Genomic DNA, 23329 nt, shown 5'->3' on the forward strand with positions numbered 1-23329 from the left:
GGAAATCTGCATTATTTCAACTTAAATGATCTCATGTAGAAATTAAACTGCCTTACATCATCACTGAAGCTCGTCAGCCTACATTTTCTTACTGTTATCTTTAGCAACTTAAAAATAAGCACTCAGAAGTATTTTACCTGCTATAAAGTAAAAATATGGCATTGGAAATTATCTTTTTCAGTATTAAAAATACCGTTACACTTTCTGGTGCTATTCAGAAATAAACATGAACCAACATTAGGTTCATATATGAGAAGTGAGTTTACATTAAGCATAAAACCCATACTTAGTAAAACATCTCATGTGCTTTTAACTTTTGCTTATAAATGTTTTATAATACTTCAGATGAAATTGTCCAAATGTAGAAACACATTATCTACTAAAATGCTAGGCGACAAAGACTTTTAAAAACTAAGTTATGATAGGTATAATTCTGTTATATAGAACATACTGTTTTTCAAAGATCCCAGTGGAATGAGATTCAATTTTTAAAAAAATAGTCAGAAAGGAATAGATCTTACCTATAGTTTCTAACATTTTCTTATCAAAGTTCAGTGTTCTTCTCTATACAGCAACCAAAATAGAACTCTAGGGGGAAAAAGAATTAGAATGAAATGGTTATGTTTTATCAAAACTTTAAGATTATACTCTGAAACTATATAGATATAGATATAGATATAGATATAGATATAGATATATAGATATAGATATAGATATAGATATAGATATAGATATAGATATAGATATATAGATATAGATATAGATATATAAAAGCCTAAGTGACCATTATGATCAACCAAATGACAGGTCGCTATGATGTGCACTGACCACCAGGGGGCAGATGCTCAAGGCAGGAGCTGCCCCCTGGTTGTCAGTGCACTTCCACATCCAACCTCCCCCAGCCGGCCAACTTTCCAAGGTCCCTCCTCCCGGCTGGTCCCAATTGGGAGTAGGTGAGACAGCCCTGATCAGCCCTGATCACCAGCCAGGCCCAAGGATCCCACCTGTGCATGAATTCATTACCCGGGCCTCTAGTATATTATAAAAAGCACTTGATGCTATTATAATTCCATTGACCTTTAAAATCTTGTTGACTTATAAGACAGTTTCCTAATAGGCCAAAAAAGTAATCATTTTAGAACTAATTCTAAATTACCTTTTATTTGCAGGTAATACTTGCAAAATAAGGTAAAAATGCGTCTTTTAAAGAAGATGACAAACGTATACAAATCTTCTTTAAGAGTTCCTCAACATAGAACACTAAAACCTTGGGTTCCTTTAAATATCCTTACCTGTAGAGTAAGCTAACTAGACTCTGCATGACAAAGTCTGTGGGCAAAAAAAAATGACAACATAAAAAGTAGAGGATGCCCTGGCCTTGCATATTCAGTCTTAACTGGGGAGTATTATATAATACTTAACCTGGGATATGATGTATCCCAAGTAGAAAGGAACTGTGATACTCAAGCAGAATGTGAGTCACTGCAATACAATACATGAAAGCAGAGATGAAAAACTAGGTACAAGAGTGTTAAATAAAAGGAGATTCTTCAAAGGTTTTCAAAATACCCTCCTGACTATAATATTCTCTTCCTTCCCATTAAAAAAAAAAGATAAACACTTTTCAACTCCTTCAATTAACACATATCTCATCTTTCCCTGACAATACTTATCTGGGTAGTTTAAAGCACATCTCCACTGACAATGCCCACACCACTAGCCCATCTTTAATCTTTGCTGCCCCAGAATTTTTCACAATGTCTCCATAGTTACAGCTACCCTCTGTCTTGTAGGAAACTGAGCCAGTAATTCCGTCAATGGAGAAAATGGATCTCCTTGAGAAGAAACAAGTTTATTATTTCTTTAAGAGAAAATGCATTTAGAAGGAATGGAAGTATGTGATGTATATGAACACATGCATACACCATTAATGCCTGCAATTAGCCGTGTAATAACAAAGACTAATACTTACTTTCCTTACCTCAATTTAGAATACACTATCTACAACATCAACTCCATTTCAAACAAATACCTAACCACTGACACCTGTTTTAAAATGTGCCCTCACCTTGGCAGGTTTTGCTCAGGGCTTAGAGTGTTGGCCTGCAGACTGAAGGGTCTTGGATTCAATTCCTGGTGTAGAGCATATACCTCAGTTGTAAGTTCAATCCCTTGCCCCAGTAGGAGCACGTGCAGGAGGCAACCAATCAATGTGTGTCTCTCACATCCATGTCTCTCTCCTCTCTCCTCTCTCTATCGTCTCTCTCTTGTTCCATCCTCCCTCCCTTTCATTCAATTTAACTTTGTCTAAAAATCAATAGAGAAAATATCCTTGGGCAAGGACAAAAAATAAAATAAAATAAAAAGTGCCATAACGAGAGGACATTAGCTCTAGCCTGGAACTGAATTGTGGTGTGGCCTCGAGCAAGGAGCCCAGCACCCGAACCTTAGTTTCATAGAAAACACACTTACTCGTTGTGTATCCTATATAATAAAAAGGTAATGCAAATCGACCAAAGGGTGGAACGACCGGTCGCTATGAAGCACACTGACCACCAAGAGGTTCAACACAGGAGCTGCCCCAGCCCGCAGCCCTGATCAGGCAGGCTCTGATCGCCCGATGGGGAACCAGGGGTGGATGGCGGGCGGCACCAGGCCAAGACCCCGCCCTGCCAATGGCCCCACACACAAAGGGCAACTGGCATTGGGGACAGGGACAGCGGGCAGGAATGGCCAACCTCTTGGTCCCTCCCCCTGGCCGGCAGGCTCCAATACCAATGGTGAATGGGGAACTGGTGGTGGGTGGTGAGAGGGGTGAAGGGGGAAGGCCTGCTGTCAGCAGGCAGGGAAGATGGCCCTGACTGCAGACCAGGCCTAGGGACCATACCCGTGCACAAATTCTGTGCACCAGGCCTCTAATACTATGATAAATGAAATAAATAAAATCTACCAATTTCCAGATCACTACATAAATCGTAACTATGAAATATATATTCAGGATTAATGCTGAGCCCATACAGATGAGCAGTCCAATATCAGGCTCCAATGACATGATTTCATGGAAAAAATGCAGCAAGATCTTATTTTAGCAATATCTTATATAGTCATATTTTTTTTATTGTTACTGACAAGGAGACTGTAACATTCCATCATAAAAGAGCATACAATTAATTTCCACACACCTCAAAAAAGTTATTAATGTCTGACAATTAAAAAATATAAGTGCAGATACTTCAATATAAAGAAGCCCAGCTCTACATGGTTATATTGAATTAACTTACCCATAGGAAGCATGGTAGCAATGAAAGAGCATGGCTTGGGGAGTCTGATGATTTCAGCCTGACCACTTACTACATGTGTCTAAGCTACTTACCTATCTTTTCTGAACTTGAAAATCTCTAATTCACATGAATGGTATTCATAAAGTTTAGAAAGGGTAAAATGATATACATAGGTACTAATTTATTATTATAGCCACATCTTGGTATACACAATAACATTTGGTTCTATTCTATTTCCCTGATAAAACATTACCCTCAGAAAGATAGGCAGTATGGACAGTATGGGCATGAGGTGGAGGGGGAGGCGCTCTATGAATTCAGAGGCCACTGATTTAGGAGTCTACAGAGAAAGAGCAGTCAGTTCCCAACTGAGAAAAACACTGGCATCCGAGTTCATCTATAAGTCCGTTATGTGAAAAAACAAATTACTTTTTCAGATAAATATTTATCTTCATAGTTTTTTTTAAAGGCTCAAGCTGCAGGATGCTGATATTAGCACTCAGATGCGAGCCCCATGCCTCTGGATTTCAGGGATAGAAAATTAATTTCAGTTTATCTGATCTGTTCTGATGTCCCTAAAATAAATGTGACTTCTGTGTGTGTGTGTGTGTGTGTGTGTGTGTGTGTGTGGTTTTCCAGATTTCACCATTATTAACCATGGCAGAGACAAGAGATTTTAAAAAAATGTGTTCCTATGTCCTATACCGCTATCCCAACGATTCAGTTCTAAATATAAAGCAACTCATTTATAATCACAGACTTTTTGAGATGCAGAGCTGGAGTCTACTCCCATCACACTGCAGACACGACTCCTCCAGCTTACCCTTTCGCCAGCCCACCATCACCCTTCTCTCAGTACCCATCTCAGCACTACATGGAAGTAGACGGTATCTGAGTGGTAGCAGTGGGTCATAGTCAGTGAATAAGACTTTAAAAAGATGCAATACATGTCAGAAGAATGCCACGTTCTGAAGGTTTTTTCAGGGCAATTCCTGTGACCAGTGAGGATGATGAATCAGGGGCAGTAAAGAGAAGACACGAGATGTGGGTACAATAGCAAAGGAGTCAACACTAATGCTAAAGTAGAAGAAGTAATAATAGCAGCAAACACAGCACCAGCCACAAGCTGGGCCCTGTTCAAAGCATATTACACAAGTAAGTGCTTTAGCCCTCACCTCATCCATACACTTTGAAGAAACTGAAGCACAGAAAGGTTAATTAGCTTGCCCAAGGTCATACCACTGGTAAGTGATGGAGCCAGGATTGCAGCCCAGGCAGTTTGGCTCCAGAATTAACTAACAATTTAACTTCCCCAATATCCTACCTGTTGACAGGGAGATAATTCACCTTACCATTCTCATTCCTCTTTCCTAGTTACATTTGGATTTCAGATACATTAAAAAACAAACAAACAAACAAAAAAAAAACCTGAAGTGTAAGTATATCCCATGCAATACTTGGGACATATTTATACTAACCACTAAGTTACTGATTGCCTAAAATACAAATTTAGCCCTACCTGGTTTGGCTCAGTACATAGAATGGTGGCCTGCAAACTGAAGGGTCCCGGGTTCAATTCCAGTCAAGGGCACAGGCCCGGTTGTGTGCAGGAGGCAGCCAATCAATGATTCTCTCTCATCATTGATTTATCTAACTCTCTCTCTCTCTCTCCCCCTTCTCCCTTTTCTCTCTGAAATCAATAAAATATATTTGAAAAAATAAAAAAGTGTGCAAAAACAACTCAAATTTAAATAATTTTTAAAATCCGAATTTAACTTGGTATCCATTATTTTACCTAGAACCTTACTTATCTATAGATTAGAGGCCCGATGCACAAAATTTGTGCACAGGGGAGGGAGGTCCCCTCATCCCAGCCTTCACCCTCTCTAATCCAGGACCCCTCAGGGGATATCTCTCTCACAATCTGGGACCACTGGCTCCTAAGTGTTCACCTGCCTGCCTGCCTGACTGACCCTAACTGCTCCCCCCTGCTGGCCTGGTCAGCCCCAACTGCCCCATCTGCTGACCTGGTCACCCCTAATAGCCCCCTGCCAGCCTGGTCACCCCTACTGCCCCCCATACTAGTATGGCCACCCCCAACTGCCCTGCACCAGCCTGGTTGCCCCTCAATGCCCCCCTCTGCCAGCCTGGTTGACCAACACTGCCCCCCCCTTCCCGCTGCTGGCCTGGATGCCCCCAACTACCCGTCCTGCAGGCCTGGTCACCCCATGCAGCCTGCTGCTCAGTCATTTGGTTGCCCCTCAATAACCCCCACCCCCACCCCCCAGGCAGCCTGGTTACCCCACACAGCCCTTCGGTCATCTGGTTGTTTTGGATATGACAATCACTCAGCCTTTTATATATATAGAGTACCTTAGAATAAACCTCAAATTTCCAAAATAGTTTTTAAGGTCTTTATGATTCCTGCAAAACTTTAACATAATGTCAGAGTTGCCAAATCCTTTAGAAATCTCTAAAGACTTTAGCTGTGATACCATAGAATTCTCCAACGATGGGTCAGTAAGACCAGTATCAGCAGAGGATAAATATCAAGTAGGATATTTGGTTTTACTGATAAACGGAAACTTAATAAATGACTAGTCATTTTACTTTTCAACAAGCTGTACTGGTAATGTGTAGGCACAGCTTTTATGTAGTAGACAATCAGTGCTTGAGACATAAAACAAACCATTCTGCCCAATGCAGATTATATGGCAACTAACAAGTGAAAATATGTTTTAGGCTGAAAATAACTCTACTAAGAGAAACTGTCCCAAATGCATACCATTTTCTAGTTTTCTTAAACAATTCGGACTGTAAAAGGAGCACAACAATCAAAGCTGGCTGCGACGTTTGCGGCTTGTCAAAGTCGCTCAGCACCTGTTACTGCATCTAAATCCAGCATTGGTCCCATTCATAGCTGCACGGGCACCACCTGAAGTCAGCAGCAAAGGCAAGGCTGTCGTCATTTGCAGGCAGTTTGTCATATAATGAACTGACCATGACAACAAAACTTACAGTCAAAATTCATATTCTAGTATAATGTGACTGAATGAACTATTGCTCCAAAAACATGGAATGACCCACTACCCAGCAGCATCAAGCATTCATCCAACAGAAAACACTCAGCCATTTAGCATCTGTTCTGAACTTCTCCCTCGTTCTTATAGGCTTGATTGAAAAACCATTCACAAACAATATCTTTATTTTCAAGTTGACATTTATGAATTTTTTAATTCCTTCAATAACAGAATTTATTAACTCTATTTTACACTACCTGCCTCCTCCCCCACACACACACCAAAGACAAGCAGGTATCAAGGAACCTTGCCTTTACAACACACTATAAATACTGTTTAATAGCCTTGCCCTCCTTTATAAAATGGAAAGATAAACCACTTGTCCAAAGTGAAAATGCGGATCCCAGGGTTAAAAAAAGAACTCAAATTCTGTTACTTACTGATTCAACAACACATGGGCTACCTACATGAATGGCATGCTGTGGGTGGCAGAGTTAGAGACATGAGGAGGACACAGTCTGGGGACTCACAGGCCAAGTGACTAAAGGAAAAAACTCGTAAACAGACACTTAGAAGCAAACAAGGACACCAAACCAGAACCAAAAAGCTTCTGAGACCCCTGCCCAGGGTCCTGAAGAAGAGGCAGGACCTGGGACAGAAGGAATAATGAAAGCTCTCCCTCCTGTAGGCCAGGGTGCACTGTGCCTTCTGAGAACTGTAAGGTGGTTCACACACCTGGGTTGGGGCTGAAGGAAAAGGAAGGGCAGAGGCAGAGGTGATGAGGCTGGAAAGGTGGGTACAGACGAAATCACTGAGGGCCCTGCACACCATGCTTAACCAGCTCAAATATTTGATTTTGAAGTTTATTTTGTTACAGTGAGTTATTTTATTTCAGAAAGGCCCGCTCTGATAATGGCGTGGAAGACTTGGAAGAAGCAAGAGAAACTGACAAAAAAAGAAAGTTAGGGAAGAGATAATTTTTAAAAATGGAGATGAAAGTGAAAAGTAAATAAAAATGGGAGACAAATTTAAGAATTAATTAAGAGCCATAAGTAACAGGACCTGGCAATGTGGATGTAATGAAGATGAGTCCAGCATGAATTCCAGCTTTCCTGCTTGAGTTGCTGGTTGAATGGTAATACCAATCGCCTACATAAAGAATATATAAAGCCTAGCAGGTCAGTGGCATGACTGTTCAAGAAATAAAATCTGTCCTTATCAAGAGTTTCAAAGGCTGAATTATTGTACCTTACCATGATGCTATGACTTGAACTGTATGCTCCCAAAACTCACATGTTGAAGCTGTAACCTTCCATGTGATTGTTTCTGGAGATAAGACTTCTAGGAACTTGTAAGAAAGAGATAATTCCCTCTCCCTCCTTCCCTCCTGCCTCCCCTGCAAACACCAAAGATAGGCCGAGTGACCGTCCACAAGCCAGGAAGACAGTTCTCCCAGAAACCAAAACCTGCCAGATCTCACGGCAGACTTCCCAACCTCCAGAACCACGAGGAAATCGATTTCTGTTATTTAAGCCACCCAGCCTATGGCATTTGCTATGGCAACCCAAAATGAACAGGTCGGGGCAAAAGTAGATTTATTCCACACACAAAGTTTATTCTTGTATTATTAGTTATTGTATTATTTCCCATGGACAACTATAAACCTGCTGTTGCACCTACCCTGTAGATTTCAACTTTCCCACAGCTCCTGCTCCGAGAAATACATTATTGCACACTATGCTATGCCCCTCTCCTGCGACCAGAACCAGTGGAACAAGGGTTTGGGCTCCTCACTCAAAGGAAGACAGTCTAAGTGCTGATCCGAAAAGCAGAATGGGGTAGAGTCTCTACTAGGAACTTAAGAAGAGAAACGTTCAGAGAAAACACTAACTAGTGGTAGAGCCAGAGCTGAAAAGATGGAAGGAGGATGAGCAAAGGAGGAAGAGGCACACGCAAGCCTGAGTTATGAGAGAACAAAACAAGTCAGTTGATAAGAGATAGAAGAACACAGCTTGGGAGACCCAACACAGTCAATGGGGTGGAAACGGGCTGATTGGCTCCTACGATGCAGTCACTGGCACCCATTCTTACAATGAACTCCATCTGGCAACAGGTAATTAGCGTAAGGCTCTTTCTTCCACTCAAACAACCTGTTTGGTACAGCAGCATACCATCACATCCCAAACAAAGCAATCCCCTCAAGCATTCCAGCTTAAGAAGTGCCCTTTCTCCATGTGAACACTCTACTTCAATAAAAGGAGCTATAAGCAAAGATAACTATGATAGGACCACTGAGATAATTAAGCATCCTTAATTTCATCAGAAAAATAAGGCACAGGGTAGCTGCTATTATGGCAGATGAATAAAATGCTATGAAGTATTCCGTTTGATCAGTGCCTGAGAAAAGCCCTTAGGTTTCAACTAAACAAACATTCATCCACTACTGAAATAGCAAGGCTAGATTCGATTGATAAGGTTTCATTCTACAAAATGAAACCACAGTAACAGAGCAATATTTTAAATAATGATGTTTTTAGCAAAAATATTCCAGACATGGAAGGCTAGAAGTAATAGTTTCACTGCAAGCTCCCCTAGAAATAGAAGTCAAATATGTATGTCAAAATTTAAAAAACACTAAAAAATCTGTAATTTATAAACCAGGAGGGGAAAAGATGAAATAAAGACTAAAACAATCTACAAGAGGTGGGGAACAGAGAAAAAGAAAACAAAACAAACAAACAAACCCAAAACAATAAACACAAAAACAAGGCAACTGAAATGAATCTAGATTTCTGTACTCATAATAAATACTAATGGGTCAGACTCACTTATTAAAGAATAGATTCATAATGCAGATGTCAAAAATGAAACTGAGCCCTGGCTGGTTTGGCTCAATGGATAGAGCCTTGGCCTGTGGACTGAAGGGCCCTTGGTTCCATTCCTGTCAAGGGCACATGCCTGCATTGCAGGCTCAATCCCCAGTAGAGAGCATGCAGGAGGCAGCAGATCAATGATTCTCTCATCATTGATGCTTCTATCTCTCTCTCTCTGAAGTCAATAAAAATATATATAAAATAAGACTCCATCTTTTAAAAAATTTGTTTAAAAATGAAACTGAGATTTGCAGAATAAGTATAGTTTGATATCATTTATCTATATTTGCAAAATGTATAAAATAATATATGCTACAGATAAATATGTACCTATTAAAATCTACATTTGACATTTTTCATAATAAAAATTAGGAAATACTCTATTCCAGAGATTTTCAACCTTTCTTTATCTCATAGCAAATATAAACTAATTACTAAAATTCTGCAGCACACCAAAAAATATATTTTTTTACAATCTGACATAAAAAAAACACACAAAAAAACCCACACACACCTAAAACAAAAAAACAAGCAAACAAAACAAAACACGGTATACTTTTGATTCATTGACACTGGATGGCTATTGCTGTTAGCTGTTGTCATTTTTTTTCCCCCCACAATCTAAGAGAAAAGAGGTTAGTGCCCCTGACTATAATAGTCAAGAACTACATTTTAAAAATTCTTGTGGCATACGAGTATACTCCTTAGAGACACATCAATTGAAAATCACTGCTCTAATATGAAAAAGTGGCATATTAATCCACAGTACGCAGACATACATAAATCAAAATCATTACTTTGACCAAGAATCCACACACTCTAATCAAATTCTGGTAAAAATAATATCTCATTCCTTTCTTAGGAATTTCCTAAAATGGACAAGAAAAACCAAACCTGTTGCAAAGAAAAACATATGTAACACAAAAGTGAAAATATTTTATGATAGCCATACTTACACAGCAAATGTATGTATACTAACAAACGTGTTCACTCAATCATTTCAGTTTTGAAAGTTACTTCCTTTCATTTTTAAGATTGTTGGCCTGAGATGAAAGGTTCCTTGTCTTTTTAAAATTATAATGTTCTTACCTTAATTGCAGATTCCTTAAAGCACAAAATAGCTCTATAAAGACATTTTACCAGATTCACAGACATTTCCAGGATAACTAATTATATTTTGGGATGCTTTTGAGTTAAGCTTCCTTATTTATTGCTCACACCCAACTATGAAGTCAATTTTAGAATTAGTCCCCCAAAACATATAGTTCACTGACAAGCTAAAGCTCACTGAGGTATGGTTAGATTAGTTGTATGTACTCTGCAATTAAAATCTCGGCTGCTATTGTTAATCAGCTGCCTATATGAAAGACTGAACTTTCATTTTTTAAAATATATTACACAAATCTATTCCATGATCTATTGTATTTATTTCCTTCCTCCTCCACCCTCATCTAGGATTTTTTTTTTTAATAAGCAAAATGAATACATAGATACATGTTAGATAACTATGGATTCCAATTTTTTCTCTCTGGACACCCTTTTACATATTTTCTATCTATAATGTTCGCTCTTAAGACAGCCTTATAGGAGAGGGGCCCTCAATGGCTAATTCACACTAAACATGAGGACTCAGAGAAAAGATTTAGATGACTCTGGGAATGAAGATTTAGACTCTTGTGCTCTCTCACTCCAGTCAGGGGGACTCAGGTTTCTTGGGCAGTTTGCCCCTGTTGTTATCCCATTTTCTGTGCTAAAGACCAAGATGCAACAGGCCCCCATGCTTTGTAAGAGGAATGCAGAGGATTCTTCCAAGGGCTGTCCTTGCAGGCAAACCACGGAGGCCGCTAAAGCACTCACTCCAGCCACATTCTATTCCTGGAGAAACAAAAACTGTGCACAGGGATTAACTCCCCGCCACAGAATTCCCAGGTGCAATTCCTCCACTGCCAACAAGCTCTCCGGAGAAACTGCTTTGGGTCCCCGCCTCCTGCCCTTTTGCTGCCTGCAAAGAGGCAGCTCCCCAGGGGGCCCAGGGAGGCCATGCCCCTGGTTGTTAGACAAAGCAGGAGTACTCAGTGTCCCTCTGAGACCCACCAGGCGGGCAGCTGTCCTGTGGTAGGGCTTGCCAGGTGCTGAAGGAGGTAACCATACAGAAGACCTGTCATTTCTCAGCCCCCCTCCCAGGGACAGGATTCTCACTGAATTTGTGAGGTCTCCATGTTGATATGGGGCAGAACAATATGTGGATTTGTCAGTTGTGACTGAATGATTCCTCGGGATAAAGTCCTAAAACAGCGATTTCCAACCTTTTTTTTTTTAATCTCATGGCACACATAAACTAATTACTAAAATAATACAGCACTTGCCAAAACCGGTTTGGCTCAGTGCCTAGAGCACATGTGTCAAACACAAGGCCCGCGGGCCAAATCCAGCCCACCAGGCCTTGCAATGTGGCCCGCACCGCGCTGTCATCACTGCACTCCGCTGTCAGTTTATGACATTGTCAGTTTATGACTGTTCAGTAAACCATTCGGCCCGCGATTTAGGCTGGATTTTAGATTTTGGCCCCTTCTCTGATTGAGTTCGACACCCCTAGCCTAGAGCATCGGCCTGCAGATTGAAGGGTCCCAGGTTCGATTCCGGTGAAGGGCATGTACCTTGGTTGTGGACACATCCCCAGTGAAGAGTGTGCAGGAGGCAGCTGATCGATGTTTCTGACTTTCTATCCCTCTCCCTTCCTCTCTGTAAAAAAAAAATCAATAAAATATATTTTTTAAAATAAAATAATACAGCACTAAAACAAAATATTTTATATTTTTTGCTGATCTGACAAAAAGCCAAAAACAACAACAACAAAAACTAGGTATAATTTTGATTCATTCACACCAAACAGCTGTTGCTGTGTTGTCTGTTTTCATTTTTTTAATTTGACAATCTAAGGGAAAAGAGGTCAGTGCCATGACCAAATAGTCAGTATTGAATGTTTTTAAAATTCCTGCATCCACATCGGATGAAAATCACTCTCCTACAGTGTAGTGAACAGGAACCACTTTTCTAATACAGACAAACCTGTGGAACTGGGAGGTGGGAAGGTAGAACAAAATATTATAACCTTGCTGCTTCAACTTATTTCCCCACCCAACTACCTCACTTCCATGCCCTTCACCAAAGACCACTTCCTAATGCTTTTCCCCATAGGTTTTAAAGTCACTCTACAACCCCCTCCTTACTCCCATCCCCACCCTCACCCCCATTCTCCCCCGCCCCCGCCACCCCATTTCCCTATTATCGCTCCAAATCATTTCTCCCATTCTGGAATCTTTTCTACAAAAATTATGAAGAGAGCCGTCTGTCATGTCGCCTACTTAGTATTAACCAAGCTGTAAGAACTACAAATAGATATTTTTGTCCTTCCCCATCAATCAGTGCCTCCTAAATTCAGTTTGTGCCTTTCATAATTTCCCTTTGCTGAATTTGGACAGGAATAAAGATCAAGTTTCAAACCTTACTTTGAAAAAGACAGGCTCAAATTTCTGACAGGAAATCCTCTGGGAAGAAAACAGCACACTGGAGTGATGTCTATCGTGGCTGTTTTTCTTTTTTCCTTTTCTTTTTTAATATATTTTATTGATTTTTTCAGAGAGGAAGGGAGAGGGATAGAGTCAGAAACATCAATGAGAGAGAAACATGGATCAGCTGCCTCCCATATACCCCACAATGGGGATGTGCCTGCATCCAAGGCACATGCCCTTGACCGGAATTGAACCCGGGACCCCCCCCCCCCAGTCCACAGGCTGACAATCTATCCACTGAGCCAAACCGGTTTTGGTGAACATGGCTGTTTTTCTTTCCTGTACCATGTCTGTGGGAACCAGTGGTCTGTGCCCCAGTGGGTTTAGTGTTAGCTCTTTGCTCTGAGAAGCACCACACGTGTACTGAGATACTGAGAAGGGCTCATGAATGATCTCTTTCTCTGCAATACTTTTCATGGAGCAATTTAGAACTCTTCAATTCATCCAGAAGAAGTCATTTCAAATTTGTCTGAAATTATTAATGCTTGATAAAGTATTAATGCTTAACAAATTGTTAATGCTTAATAATTTCTTATCTGAAGACATAAAATTTTGTGCGCTTTTACTCATTTTAAAGCATAACTTGCTAACACATTTCACAGATGTAGAAATGCAAGGTCAAAGAGATGACTAACTTTCTCAAGGTCACGTAATTTGGGCATTTTATTAAGCAACTACATTTCTGCAGCCATTATTATGTGGGGGTACTGAAAGTCTATGTAATAAAACATCAACAAGTACCTGAACATTTCAGCCCAAAATAATCTAATTCAGCTCCAAGAAAATTTGCAGGTAGAGAATAAATAAGAAATTATAGGCTTAAAAGCCTTATTACTCAATCAGATTAGGTGTGTATCCTGAGTAGATTCCCTAAGTAATAAACTGTTTAAATTTCCATGCCAATTTGCTGACTAAAAACAAATAAGAACCAACTACAATTTTATTCCTCAGTTACAAATTTATCACCAAATACTCCCTTCAAGAGGTCACAGTTTTCAAATATATATTCACCCTTGGATGTCTAAAATGTAGGTTTGGTTGGAACACAAATGGAAGCAGTCATTTATTTGACATGTCTACAAACTGCTATTCAATAAAAACTAATGATAACACTGTATTTAAGAATTGATTGCAATTGCATCTACTGTAATAATGACTTCTTCAGAGTATAAAATAGTTTCTGTGAGATTTTTAGACAATCAACCACCATTCATTTTATTGTTTGAAAAAGCTTTCACATCTCCTTAAACAGAGCATGTGGTTTGCACACATATATTTCCCTGCAACCTAACTCCAGCTTTGTATTAGCTCCTCCCAATTTTCATGTAAGAATATTGAGGCTCAGAGAGATCAACTGTTTTCCCTTCCATTCATGAAGTTTGTAACAGAGCGAACGTTTAAAGCCTACCCAATTCTGACTGACATCAAAGCAAGTCCCTTCCACCAAATCATAGTTCTAGGCTCTAATAAAATTAAAGGAAAGCAAGTTCTGGTTGGTTAGAGCATCAGCCAATGGGACAAAGGGACAAGGGTTCAATTCCCAGTCAAGACCAAGCATGTGTTGTGCAGAAGGCATGCAATTGATGTATCTCTCTCACACTGATGTTTCTCTTTATTTCTTTTTCTCTCTCCTTCCCTCTCTCTTCCTCAGTCTCCTCCCTCCCTTCCACTCTCTCTAGAAATCAATGGAAAAAAATATCCTCCTGCGAGGATTAAAAAACAACACACACACACACACACACACACACACACACACCAGAAGAGCAAAAAGGTATTTACCTTCAGATTAACTAGTCCTAGGCAGCTATGCTTTCAGTTCCCAGACCGCTTTATAAAATGCTCTTAAAGAACTGCATTTTGATCCAGTGATCCCACTTCTGGAAATATATCCTAAGAATTCCAAAACACTGATTTAAAAATGAATGATTCATTGGGATAAAGTCTTAAAACAGGAGGTTCCCCCACAGAAACTTGTGCACAATCGTTCAGAGATGGATTTTCAAGACTGCCCATCACAGCACTGATGAAATAGCCTTCGGAATTGGAAAAAACCACTAATGTCCATGGAAAGGGGATGGGATCCACCAGTCCTGGTCCACATGGATGAGGTAAGCTGAACAGCTGCTAACGTGAGTGCAGGAATCTCTACATGCCTGAAGATAAAGACCTCATGGGCCCTCTCATATGAGACACGTGGACTCACTGTCTGCATCCAGGATCCTACCTGTTAGACCATACACATGTGATGTCAGCAGGCAGAATCCACATACGTGAGAATGAGTCTGCCTGTGACAGAGACAAACAGAATGAGAGGGGCAGAGCCTGAGAGATATCCATCAAGCCACTTATTATGGTCATCTCTGTGGTGGGACTTGCAAATCTCTTACCATCTCTCTGAGGTGATGTCTAAAATTTTATAATGCATGTATGATTTTGATAATTCTAAAAATAGTAAATTTATATTCAATATTATCAATTTATCACTCATCTATGAAGTGTACTTCATTATATAGTTTTCACTTCATTATATAGTTTTCAATTTTTAAAGAATTTATGACAAAAAAATAAAGGTTTATTATAGTACAATAGTCAATTATAAAGTAATTCAGAATCAAGTAAAGAACTAAGTGCTTCCAGGGTGGAGAGCATACAAAAGCTATCGTTATCATCATTTTGACTTCTATTAATCTCTGGACACTAATCTCTGTTTTGCTGTTTCCAATTTGCTACCAGATTAACGATGCTTATTAAATAAGTAAGCCCTTAAAACACATAAAAGTCAATCACTTCCGGACTGGGACTTACTTGTAAATTGCACCATGTTTTCCCTCTGCTGTAAATAAAGCATGTGGCTTTAAGACATCTCCTTTCCCATTGCTGGAAACTAAACATACTTTTTATTCTACTGAGGAACTTCAAAATGACCCCCTACAGCACTTCAAAAGGAAGAAGTGAAGTCAATAATTGCAAACTCCAAAATTCAGTTTGCCAAAGAACTGACACTTATTTAAAAGTGTTATCTACCAGAAAAGATAGATGGGGATGGAATAAGTTTGCTGCACTGCAAGACCCAGATAAACATATAGGGGAGGAAAGGAAAAAAGAAATAATGAGGTGAGGAAGCAGAGAGAGAGAAGAGGTAGAAAGATGGAATGGCAGCAAGATAACTTAGGAAGCACTCAGAAAATTCCTGAGCATTCACCAGGCTAACAGGCGCTGGAGCAGGGTGTCAGCTGAGGTTACAGACCACAGAAAGGACTGAATCATTTCCCACCCAAGTGAAATCTGATCTTGCTCAGAAAACGACAAATGCTGTTGAAACTCTGGGCATTCTTACTAACAACAGCATTAGCAACAGAATGGCTAACCACTGTGTCCTAACTTTAAAAAAAATCAATAGCCGCCCTGGCCCTGTGGCTCAGTGGTTGAGCTCAGACCCAGGAACCAAGAGGCCACATGCCTAGGTTCCAGGCTTGATCACCAGTGGGGGGGTGTTCAGAAGGAGCTGATTGATGATGTTCCTCTCTCATGGATGTTTCTATTTCTCTATCCTTCTCCATTTCTCTCTAATAATCAATGAAAAACATTTAAAAAAAAATCAACAGCCAGAAAAATGTCATAAATATGCTTTTTATAATATAACATATTAAAAACCCCCACTATATTACTTCTGCAAGTTTTAACTAAGCACTTACATTTCCCTAGGCATGGGGCACAGGATCCTTCCACTCCCATTTTAATAAACATGCACTTTTAATCTAGTTTTTAATTCATAATTTTGTTACTTTTTATGTAAAAGGAGCATCCCGAATTCTATAAACTCCACCCGCTCCAAAGCTGTAGCTGTCTATATCTGGAAGCATATGACAAAAGCAGAATAAGGACAGCAACTAACTTCTGAGTTCTGGACTCAGTGGAAAATAGTAATTACACTGCAGCATGGTGCACTCAATTCTGTGCGAGGACAGAGGAATCCAAAGCTGGCACCATGAGTCAGAGTTTGGAGGAAATGTGACATGTGAATCATCCTGAAGGACGAACAATTAGAAGGATGAATAGTAAAAGCATCTCTTGCTAAGGGAAGGCTGTCTGCGAAGGCAATGAAACCGTAACGAACACAGAGAACTTAATGACCGTGGTTCTATAATACTAGGCCACCAAACTAGACAGGAGCTAGAAAAGCAATGTTTCCTCAGTCTCCTTGGGACTCTGCCCTGAAGGCAGGCACAGTGAGCATACACAATGGGGAGTGGAGGAGAGATTACTAAAATTTATTTTCTGGAAAAACAATGCTGGCCAATGGACAAATAATTCACCAAAGAGAGAAAAGAACTAATGACAATACAACCACATGTTAGGCTGTTAAAGCAGCCCTATCTAAGATAAGGCAAGCTTAGCATAAGGCAGTGGCAAGGAAAAAGAAAGGAGATACGCTCAGTAGAGGGAATAAAAAGATTCAATGACCACTAGACGTATGTTGGGGGCAGGTGGAATGAGGGAGAGAGAGCAACAGAGATCAACTCTCAAAGTTTTTAATCTGGGAAACCAGAAACATTGGGACATCCTTAGGTTAAAGAAAAACTGCAGAAATAGGAATGTCATCTGTTTTTAGAGGAAGGAGTGGAAATGTATTCCTTTCCGACATATTGATCTTGAAATACCTTTGTAAAATAGGAATTACCAGAATTTAAGTGCCACGAGGGCGGTGATTTTTATTGTTCTGTTGTTGGTGGTTCCTTTTTTTCCCCCCTCACAAAGTTATATCCCCAGAACCAGTAATATTGGCTGGCCCAGAGTAGACACCTGATAAATATTTGTTGAAAGAGTGAATCTAGGGCGAAAAGAATTCAGAAATAGAAAAGGAGGAAATCCCTAGCCTCCAGGTATTGCTGAAGTTACAGCAGATTTGATTTCTCAGTAAGAAGTCATAGAGATGAACAAAAGGGGAGAACGGAGGGAGGATGGAACACTGGTCAATATGAACATTAAAAATATATTTTATTTTAGAATTATTTCAGTGGTAGAATCAATAAGAAATAAAGATCCTTCATGCTTGATCACACTAAATATCACACTCACAAGCACTCAAAATACTAGGCCAGAAATCATGTTTATTTAGCTGATAAGGCTTACTTGACATCACTTTGCTTCCTATACCAACATGAAAATAAATTACTTATGGAAAATAACCTTAATAAGGTCAAATTACATAGAAGATAAAATATCTTAAACAGACTTCACACAATTATCTATGAGGTAAGTTAAAAATTCTAGTGGAATGAAAAAAACATACCAGCAAGTTTAAAGATAAAGTCTCTCTCTGTATATGGAGGGGAATACTGTAAAAAATACAAAACTGTCCATATGCGTATTTGCATAATACGCACATACTCAAGAAAAAATGTCCACATTAATAAAACTAGTGTTTTCCATAATCTGTACTAAAGAATTACCAGGAAAAAAACTTGTATTCCTCTGTCAGCAAAGAGCTGTCACTGTCTGAATCAGCTGATAATCTTGTTAGTCAGCGGAAATGTGCAAGTGTGCGTTGCTGAGAATACACTGAAGCAGAGGAGGAGGGTATTGGGGCATCTGTAAGAGCCAACAGTAAAAATAAATAAGTGAAATGTAAAATAGACATGAGAAATTACAGGCCAGGTGCAACCTTATACAAACTGATAAATCCAGAGCCTAGACCCATGGTTGGCAAACTGCGGCTCTCAAGCCACATGCAGCTCTTAGGCCCCTTGAGTGTGGCTCTTCCACAAAATACCACGGCCTCAATGAGTCTATTTTGAAGAAGTGGCGTTAGAAGAAGTTTAAAAAATTTGGCTCTCAAAAGAAATTTCAATCATTGTACTGTTGATATTTGGGTCTGTTGACTAATGAGTTTGCTGACCACTGGTCTAGGCAAACTTTTAAGTTGTTACTTTTAGGAAAAACTTGATGGTTTATTATGCCTGCAATGATAATATTTATCTCGTAATGTTATGCAATGCATTACATATTTGACTGGTGATTCTGTATTTCTATGGTTGATTATTCTTGAAACTGAGGAGATGATAGAAGGGGAAGACAGGAGAAGAAGAACTGATATATAGTTATTTTGCTGCAATAACATGAGGAATTATTGAAATTAATATCCTTTGTTTTTGCCTGATATTCAATTTGTTTTTGTGACAAGAATGAATTCACCTTAAAGATTGGAACAAAGAGCGCACATTCACACACAGGAAACAATATAATAAAGCCTGGACCACCTGTGCAAAGGCAAAAAAAAAAAAATAGCCAAAAGGAATGACAGTTTACACAGTTTACAGCATGTTCACAAGACTGCAAGTAGTTCAGATACAAAAAATATATATTAAAAAAGCAAATTAATATGAACCTACCTGAACATGAGTCCTAGCATCCTAGCCATAAAAGATAAATTAGCATGGCCCAATTCAATTCCCTAATTACTGATTCACAGATAAATATAATAGGCTACACTATTTAGTTACCATATGTAATTCTATAGGACTCACTAGAGCACTAGAGCCGTCCTGAAAACTAGTATTTTCCCTCTGAAAACATTTTAAAAGGTTTTATTCTCTTTCAATAAACAAAACTATTTGCTTCTTACTCACCCACTACTTAACAACGTTCATTAACTGTATTTTACTATGCTACTCCAAGGACTAAGTGTTAGTAAGATTATAAATCATTTTTTACTTTTTTTGATAATCTAGAGAGCACATCTGCCTAAAATTGTATTGTTTTTGGGTTTTGCCACTTAATTTCAATTAATTGATCAGAAAGTACAGACAGACATATAAATGCTTAAAGGGACCCAAAAAGTCTGAATAATTTCTTCCAGAATACTGTGTTTGCACACTATAATGATTATCCCCACTTCATTTCTTACTATGTTTGATGGTCTTGGTTGTAACGTATACTGCATGACAATTATTTGGATAATGTAGGCACCAAATTACTCCTTTGTTAACCAATTCACTATATGGCTGTCACATAAATTTGTCACAAGCGGTGACAGATAAATCAATAAAAAATAAAGAAGTGCCAAAAATTAGCAAGTCAGAAGTATTAGGCAAGCAGTCTGGACAACAAAGCTTTGGCTCGCTTAGGAAACTCACCATGCTGTGCTTCTACTCTTCAAAAGACAGGATGCAAAAGCTATGGAGTCTCAATACTCATGTGACTTTTTAAAAAAAAATCACTTGATATCTTTAAAAATTAGAAACCTTTAAATTTCTTCATTTTACAATTACTGGTAGGTTTTTTAAAAGTATGACTTACATAGTTTCAAACTTCAAGTAACACTAAATAAAGGCACTTAACTTTTACATTTATAAATACCATCAACCACAAAAGTCTGACACACACAGTGGAAACCAAGAGCAAATACTCTACAAGACAATGTATAAAGCATAAAAGAATCCTAAACTATTTTAAATATTCCTGAATGGTATATCTATATAATGATCTAGTACTCAGTAATAAATAATAAATTAATACAGAAAACCTGGGAAAATCCCAAAATACAGAGTAAAAGAAGTCAAACAAAAAGAACATACTGTGAGATCCCAGTTATATGAAACTCTAGAACAGTGGTTCTCAACCTTCCTACTGCTGCCACCTTGAATACAGTTCCTCATGTTGTGGTGACCCCCAACCATAAAATTATTTTTGTTGCTACTTCATAACTGTAATTTTGCTACTGTTATGAATCATAATGTAAATATCTGTGTTTTCTGATGGTCTTAGGCAATCCTGCTAGCGGTTCTCAACCTGTGGGTCAAGAACCGTTGCTGTAGAGCCTAAGACCATCGGAAAACACAGATATTTACATTATGATTCATAACAGTAGCAAAATTACAGTTAGGAAGTAGCAAGGAAAATAATTTATGGTTGGGGGTCACCACAGCATGAGGAACTGTATTAAAGGGTCAGGCATCAGGAAGGTTGAGAACCACTGCTCTAGAGAATGTGAACTAATCTACAGGGACAGAAAGCAAGTCATGGGAGATGGGAGACAGGCAGAAGGGGGAGGCTGGCAAGGCTTACACGGGGGCAGGAGCATAGTTTATGTCCACTGTCTTGACTGGGAATATGGTTTCTCACAGACCAAAATTCAACAGATTGCACCCTTTTAATGTGTGCAGTTCACCATGCCCATTGTAAAGTGTGCCACGATTAAACAACCCTGCCTCCGACTGGAGAAAGGGTGGAGCCTGAATGTCCTGGTTCAGCCCCCACCAATGTCCCCTGAACTTAATGGAGCTGGCGAGGGACCAGTAACCCAGGCCCAGGGGTGTTGGTTCTTTTGTTTTCCTACTTCAGACCAGATCTCAGAGTACTCTGTGATTTAGCCTGACCCAACCTATAGAGTCAGCAGATTCTATCAGAACAAAGAGCCGTTCTGTGCTCTACTTTTCTAAGTGGGAATAGAATATCTATTTAACTATTCCCAGCAAAACCGTGCATGTGGAAGGAAGTGGGTGGGGTGGGAGGAAAGGCAGAATTCCAATTGCACGCAATCCCAGAGTGGAGGCCTCCCTGGGTCCTACAGTGGGAAATAAATGTCCCCCAGAGGCAGACTTCACACTTTGACTAATTAAGACTAAATACTCATGGAAGGCTGGGAGAGGTGAGACATAGCAAGGGAGCTCCTCACCTAAGGCTGTGTGAACTTTACCCGGTTATACCTTAGACAAACTGGACCTGCTAAGGAGGCCTAGCAACATTCAAGAAAAGCTGGGCATACCTGGTATAGATCAGATAGCGTCTTTAAGTCATAGAAAAAAATCTTTTAACTTCATGATTCTATCCCTGCGGTTTTCTTAGGTCACTGATGTTCTGAGAGCACAGAATGGCAGATTTCCTGACCATTTCCACAACCAGCTCCCTGGTGTAAGGCATGCCAGGGGCCCACGCAATTCCATAAGATAAAGCTATTCTAAGGTTAACTGTAGTCCACGTAACAAATAATTTTGAGCAGAAATCAAGATTTAAACATGCATTCTCCACTGGTGTCCTGTGTGCCACATGGTAGTTAACCTCCTCAGAGTCAAGAGACATTGGTTCAGACAGATGCTATTAAAGAAGATATGGAGGTCTAACAACCTCAGACCCCATTTCCTCACTGAGGAAATGATCAATCAATGAAATCTGTTGATCAACATCTCTGGTTTCCCATTTTTATATCAAAATAATGTAGCATCCTCAGTTTACAAATACGTGTTTTCTTTGGGGGAAAGGAGGCTGCACCTAGGTGATAGAATTACAGGTAAATTTTTTCCATCTTTGAGCTAGTCTATGTCTTCCATATACATATTTTTTAAATATGCTTTTTTAATCATAAAAAAGTTAACAGAAGAAATAATTATCTTACATATTTTATTCTAGTTTTAAGATCTAAGCATTAATGGGTAAACTATATCAACACATATTCAAATGACCAACATTAAGTCATCAACAGAATCTAAATACATTTTTCCTCAAGATCTATCCCTCTCACTCTCTCTTTGGTGTGTATGCTGCTAATATTTCTGTTTTTTCTTTTCTTACAAGTGTTTTCTTTTTCATGTTCCCCTCATGCATTTATTTATATCACCTTAGATCTGGAGGTGGAGTTGTTTACAAGGAAATAACAATGAATGCTGTTTTCACAGATACAAATCAAACTAAAAGGAGATAAAAATATGTATTCCCTAGACCACATATGTCAAACACAAGGCCCGCGGGCCAAATCCAGCCCGCCAGGCCTTGCAATGTGGCCCGCACCGCGCTGTCATCACTGCACTCGGCTGTCAGTTTATGACATTGTCAGTTTATGACTGTTCAGTAAACCATTCGGCCCGCGATTTAGGCTGGATTTTAGATTTTGGCCCCTTCTCTGATTGAGTTCGACACCCCTACCCTAGACCAAACAAATTTCACCACCACAGGGGGGAAAAAAAAAAAAAAAGAAAAGAGCAAGAACTTGTCTCCTTTTACCTTTTTTTTTTTTTTTTTTTTTTTTTTAACTCAGCTGGCTAAATTTGGAGGAATTGTTTTAAGAGTTTTAGTCTAAAGAATTGCTTTAACATTATCAATAATTATAATTTCAACACTTAAAAACAGTTTCATTATTTTGTGATACAGAAAACATATTATTACTTTTAAAATCTTTTTATCTTTTCAAAAATGGGAATATTTCTAGGGAAAAAAGATTATGCCAAATATTTGCCCACAAAACATGCACAGGATATATAGATTTTAGATTAATGTAATTTAAAAAAATTTAAAAAAAATGCTGCTTTATCAGACTCCAAAACTATCATGAAAATATTTTACAATATATTTTAAAAAAAAAATTAAGACTCTATGTGTACAAGAATGAATGCCAATTTCCCAGTAAGCACCAGGATAAAGAAAACAAGTGGCCTCAGGCCAAAGCTAAAATACCTTATCCTCACATGGCAGTTTCCCTTTATTCACAAACATCAAATTACACAATAATACTTAGTTACACTACCATCACAGCCCCTACATGACCTTTCTCCATTACCTTGAACTAGTCTATTCTTCAAGGTGTCACC

General features: G+C 39.1%; 1 protein-coding gene across 7 annotated transcripts in view; it reads right to left on the bottom strand.

Annotated features, from left to right (window-relative positions):
- Positions 1-23329, bottom strand: part of MPDZ (multiple PDZ domain crumbs cell polarity complex component) — a 156963-nt gene that overhangs the window by 129222 nt on the left and 4412 nt on the right. For 6 of the 7 annotated variants that reach the window (XM_084898209.1, XM_084898206.1, XM_084898211.1 and 3 more), the window contains exon 2: positions 522-586. In XM_084898209.1, the coding sequence (XP_084754335.1) occupies positions 522-537 (16 nt within the window). In that variant the 5' untranslated portion in view covers positions 538-586. Of the gene's footprint in view, positions 1-521; positions 587-11831; positions 11855-23329 lie in introns of those variants that run through there. The other variant, XM_084898208.1, reaches the window with a different exon arrangement.

This window comes from Pipistrellus hanaki (genome assembly GCF_964339955.1).
Source record: "Pipistrellus hanaki genome assembly, chromosome: 11".
In the NCBI taxonomy this organism is placed as follows: domain Eukaryota; kingdom Metazoa; phylum Chordata; class Mammalia; order Chiroptera; family Vespertilionidae; genus Pipistrellus; species Pipistrellus hanaki.